We start from the raw sequence: 5578 nt of genomic DNA, 5'->3' as shown, positions 1-5578 counted from the left end.
AAAGAATATATAATTCATGGTATAACCGTTGAAATCTGCTAAACATGTTTAGATATTGCAATAACTAACGCAAAAATGTAGATATTAAAACTTTCAAAATGCCAACAAATAAAATTAAAGAATCGAATGATTCAGAGCATAAAAATTATTGAAACAATAGAAATACGTATATATATAGCATTAAGACATAATGTTATGTATGAGTGTGGCATATGGTGATATATATTTAATTTTTTGTTGTTATCTAATATATAATAGCAAAAAATAAATTAACGCATAATCAAAAGATTTTGAAATAAACAAATTATATTCTATAACTTAGGGTTCAAGAAGTTTGGTTGTAGGGTTTTTAAAAAATTAGTTAACTTTGTTTTTGGGTTTATTGCAATAAAGCAGATACTTACCCTTTTATTGCAGATTTTTTTTTTTTTTTTAATAATCATCTTTGTGGCATATGGTGATATATATTTAATTTTTTGTTGTTAAACTCAACTTAATCAAAAGATTTTGAATAAACAAATTATATTCAAAAAGTAATAATCTTTAGATTAAACTCTGCTTAAAATATCAGATTTTATCCAAAAAAAAGAAAAAGAAAAAAAGAAGATAAGTATCGGGTTTTGGAGAGAAAAATAGTGTTTTTAATTTTATTTTTTATTTTTTAAATATTGTGTTGTGCTGACGTGGAAAATTGTGACGCTAGCAGAGGCTTCGGTTTTATATATATATATATATATATAGATGAAACAACAATATAACAAATTATAGTTTATAAAAGACAAACAAATTAATGAAACAACTAAATAACAATAATTAATAATTTTATTAATATTTCATATGAACTTATAGTTTATTGTATAGGTAACTTTGTTCATTTCATTTCTTTTCATTTTTTTTTTTCCTTTCGAGGTTTTTTGATATACATAATGCAAATTTGTTTTTGTTTTAAGAACATTTTTTTTTTTAAGCACAAACTTCATGTCGGCCAAATCTTGAATTTTGGCCAATATTTCCCGAAACATCCGAAATCTTGAATTTTGACCAATATTTGTTTTTAACTAGCATGGATGAATATGTGTCCATGAGAGAGAGAGAGGAAAAAAAAAGAAGATACGAATGAAGGAAAGCAGTTGCATGATGGATGGTCTCGAATGGTTTGGCTGGCCCTATATAATAATAATAATAATATTATTATTATTATTATTATTATTATTATTACTCGTATAGCCATTTTTAACGCATGTGGATGCTTGCATCATGTGTGACTCGTTGCTTCCCTAAGCAGGCACCCATAAAAATAAATTTGTTCTTTGGGTTTATGACACAACAACCATGATATAGCTAGAAAAAGCTAAAAAAGGCTAGTAGAGATAGAGATGCTCAATGCAAATATTACTACGGTGCTCACCGGGCTCCACATCCATTCCTCTTTCAATAATCTCTGCACGTGGCAACCCCCAAAAACAAGAAGGGGGATACAAATACAATACAACTCCGTTGTGTTGTGGATTGATTTTCCATGCAATTAATGGAGGTCAAACTCTGACACATGACAAAAGAAAAATGAGCATGTATTTTTGGGACATTTCATTTGCTTAAAAGTTTTGGATTCATCTTTGAGTTTGATTCTTAAAGTACAAGAGGTGTGTTCCAAATAAGATTCTAGATTTAGTTTTCTACTTTGATCCCCCACTTTCCCTTTTTTTTTTTTTTTGGTTGAAGTTTTTAGTTTGATTTGATATATTAATCTTCATGTCATGATGAAGAGCACGGATTTGACCCCCCGAAAAAAGGGGTTACTTTTAAAAGGCTTAAGAAATCTTTTTGTTCGGAAAAGTTACTCTTTTTTTTTTTTCACCGCCTCTTAAAAGCAAGAAAGCTAGCAATAACTCTTTCTACATATATCCTATTAAGACTATTAAGAATAATTAACATAAAATATTTATAGTGAGTTCCAGTTAATTTAATTAGTAAAGTTTTTTATGGTTGAATAAGATATTTAGGATTCAATCCCCGCCTACACTAAAAACTGATTGGTGTTTTGAAACTCTCTTTAAAAAAAAAAAAAAAAAAAACACAAAATATTTACTTATGCAATAATAATGGATATACTAATTTTATAGGGTGTGATATGAGTCAACTTTTAGGGTGTGTTTGTTTAGAAGTGAAATAGGGTGGATGGAAAGTTTTGAAGAGAAAATAGGAAAGAAAACTTTTTTAGATTGTGTTTGGTTGAGTGAGGAAGAAAGAAAATAAATGGTGGGGCTCAACTGTTTTCTTCTCGAGCCTACCAAAAAGTTTTCTCCTCAAAATGGAGAGAAAACTAGGAAGGGAAAACTCATAATATGAGCTTCCAAAAATATCCTTGGAATTCACCTCCAAGTCTCCAATGTGTTGACTTTTTCTTCTTCTTTTTAAATTTTTTTTTTCCTTCGATTTTTTCTTTCTGTTACTAACGTGTGTTGGCTTCCCCCTTTTTTTTTTCTTTGATTTTTTTCTAGACGTGTAGGTTTCTTTCTTTCTTTTTTATTTATTTTTTTTTTATTTTTTTTTATGGTGCTCATATGTTTATTTTCTCATTAATTTTGGTTGGTTTTTGTTTTGTTCTTCTTCTTTTTCTTTTTTTTATAAGAAAACAGTTTGGGTTAATTTCTTATGCTATTTTTTTTTTTTAACTGAAGTGTCCATCTATACACAATTTTTTTTTAAGTATAATGTGTTACTTTTTGTTTTATTTAATAGGAACATGATGGTAAATTTATACAAACTTTATTTTCAACCAAACAAAAAAGTTTTTCATCTATCCACTTTTTCACCCTTCTAACCAAACACAAATGAGGGAAATTAAAATATTTTCTATCCTCCCATTTTTCATCCTCTCCCCATTTCCTATCCTCTCACTTTTCCATCATTCCAACCAAATGGACCCTTATATTCTTTGTAAATTTTACTATGAGAGTCCGTTTGGATACAACTTATTTTTATTGAAATTGAAAACTGAAAACTGAAAACTAAAAACACTGTAGCAAAATAATTTTTAAATGTGTGAATAGTGATGTGGGACCTGTGAACAGTGTCTTCTGTCCCCTGCACAATGCTCACATGTGATGTTACTGTTCACGTGTTAGGAAAAAAAAAAAAAAAAAAAAGACAGAAAACGCAAACGTGGGTTTGGAAACGCGGATCCAAACCCACTCTGAATCTCAAATAAATTAATACTTTATGTGAGACAAAATCGAGGCAAATTGCTATATTTAATTTATTTATGCTAGGTTTTTCCATTGTTGATTCAAAGTATTAGAATTGTCTGAATAGTTATCTAGTGTTGGAGCTCGAGTACCTTACTCTTAATTTACAGTTTAATACTAACCTGTAAATTAAAAAAAGTTGTGGATTAAAGGTTATTCGACCTTGAACAACAAAACGGGTACTGGCTGAGATTAAGAACATTCTTCTTCATTTTCTTGGGTAACATAACAATTACAAAATGTCACTAGCACATGGTATTTAGCAAATGGTAGTGCAAATGGTATTTAGCAATTTTAGCTACATCATTTTACCAATTAGCAATATGAAGAATTGTACATTTGGACAAATTAAGCTTTATAACAGACCACTTGCATCAAAGTTATGGGATCTTAATTTGGCAAACTAATCTCATCAAGATCATCTAATGATAAGTAAACTTCGTCCAAGAATGAGAGCTCTGTCCCTTCATCATCTTCATCTCGCTCGTAAACTCGGCATATTACCCATTTACTATAGTCCTGGAAAAATTTAGAAGAACAAGTTAAGTAACCAATCCCTTTAATATTTCTTCTTTCCCATGCTTGTTCACATAAATTAAAAAAAAAAAAATTAGTTGAATAATACATTTAATAAAAGCTAAAGTAGTACTTAATTACTTAACCATTTTTGGATGCCCACTTCTTTTGGATGATCTACTAGAGGAACCAGTATCTGAGAGACGATATTCATGCATTATCCAATTAGTCTTGACGCTGGACGGAGCTTCCCCGACGTAAAAGACGAGATGTTTCTTGATTCCAACCTTCTTGCCGTTGCTATTCATCACCGGTTCCTCAATGCCCATCGGCTTCCAATAACCATTACTCGTAATCCTATTACTATTTTGTGTCCTCCTACTATAGAAGTACCACTTGTTACCTTCAACCAAAGCTTTGCCTACAAAGATACAAAAAGTTCATATTAGAGATATCAGCCAAATTGTTTCTATTTAAGTGCTTACATGTTAGAATTCAACAACAAAATAACAAAACATAGATAACAAAATTTAGTACCATCAAGTTCCCATGGATCATGAGGATAAAGATCAAGATCGGGAATGATGTCCGGGTGGCATGGTAAGAGAGTTGCCTTACGATGAAGAAAATGAACTACAAGCTCTTCATCTGTGGGATAAAACCGAAAACCAGGTGGTAGGTTAACATTGTTATCTCCCATTACTAGTGCCAGTTAGTACTATACTTACTAGCTAGCTAGTACTAATTAATAATGATAGAATGGTGTTAGTGTTTGTTTTGGCTATGGTATTAGACTATTTGTGATACTTATATATAGTGCAATGCAGAGAGATCATAGAGAAGGAGAAGATGAAAGACACTGACGTTATATAGAAGGAGGTTGTTGTCATCACAAGTCATATATGATATATATATATATATATATATATTGGGGAAGAGTTTTGAGAGGCTTTTTGACTTTAATTTTGATAAAAATACTAAAATAGAGAGTGGCTCTTCAAGGCTGCGGGGTAACGGTATAATAGATAACGTGTTACATGCTTTGCAAGTAACGGGATTTGTAGGTGTATGAGGGAGCTAGAGAGTAGAGAGCGAGTCAGGCTCAACTTCGTTCACTATTTTCTTAGACTTTTTTTAAAAAAATAATAATAAATAAAATACAACCAATCACCGAACATAATTTTACAATTTATTGATTTGTACGACAATTTTTTATTTTTTATAATCACTTTATGTATGTTGAGTTATTGGCCACTTACAATTGTACGAGCCAATAAATTATAAAATTAGATGTGTGAATTGTTGTGTCTATAAGCCGCAAATGTTTTATTTTTGGGTTCTTTTGATTTATTAGATAATATAAGGTCATCATCACATCTCATGCTTATGCCATTGACCTGCTGTCATCCACGTGGCACACATGAATTTATGGGTTTGGTCGTGGACCATATTGAAATGGGTGGCCTACCTTTTGAAGTGTGCGTATATGCCAATAATGATAATGATAATTTTAATTTTAAATGCGTAACTTCGACTTTTCCTTTGTCTCTTTTTTTTTTTTTTTTTTTTCCGCCGAAATGCATCTCCCTGGAAGTTAGTGACAATGTTGAGTAGGGACATTTGAGGTCCAAACAAATATGATAGGATGTGTAAGAGTCAATTGTTAATTTATTAGGTAAAGCTTGAAGTATTTTTCAATTAAATTTGATCTCTTTGGAGTAAGAAATCTTCAATTATCCAACTAAATTTAAGATAATTCTAACGCAACCCGTTGAGTTTGGGTTATGGCTTGAAAATAAAAATAAATAAATAAA

General features: G+C 30.5%; 1 protein-coding gene across 2 annotated transcripts; it reads right to left on the bottom strand.

Moving 5' to 3' along the window:
• Nucleotides 1-3435: 3435 nt before the first annotated feature.
• LOC126724454 (NAC domain-containing protein 104-like) lies at nucleotides 3436-4643 on the bottom strand. 2 transcript variants are annotated; one of them, XM_050428983.1, is made up of 3 exons: nucleotides 4302-4639; nucleotides 3911-4185; nucleotides 3436-3767 (listed from the first exon to the last, which is right to left on the bottom strand). In XM_050428983.1, exons 1-3 carry the CDS (start codon nucleotides 4462-4464, stop codon nucleotides 3639-3641), a joined length of 567 nt encoding a protein of 188 aa, XP_050284940.1. In that variant the 5' UTR covers nucleotides 4465-4639; the 3' UTR covers nucleotides 3436-3638. The 2 variants fall into 2 exon arrangements, with proteins under 2 accessions (XP_050284940.1, XP_050284941.1); XM_050428984.1 differs by having other exon boundaries at nucleotides 3619-3767; nucleotides 3906-4185; nucleotides 4302-4643.
• Between the last annotated feature and the right edge of the window lie 935 nt (nucleotides 4644-5578).

Source organism: Quercus robur, chromosome 4, assembly GCF_932294415.1.
Source record: "Quercus robur chromosome 4, dhQueRobu3.1, whole genome shotgun sequence".
In the NCBI taxonomy this organism is placed as follows: domain Eukaryota; kingdom Viridiplantae; phylum Streptophyta; class Magnoliopsida; order Fagales; family Fagaceae; genus Quercus; species Quercus robur.
This window is presented reverse-complemented; position numbering and strand designations above follow the sequence as displayed.

Coding starts and splice junctions, on each gene's coding strand:
- LOC126724454 (XM_050428983.1), bottom strand. CDS start 4,464: ATGGGAGATAACAATGTTAACCTACCACCTGGTTTTCGGTTTTATCCC. Junction 4,186..4,301: donor TGATCCATGGGAACTTGATG/GTACTAAATTTT, acceptor GTATCTTTGTAG/GCAAAGCTTTGGTTGAAGGT. Junction 3,768..3,910: donor GAAGTGGGCATCCAAAAATG/GTTAAGTAATTA, acceptor AAATTTTTCCAG/GACTATAGTAAATGGGTAAT.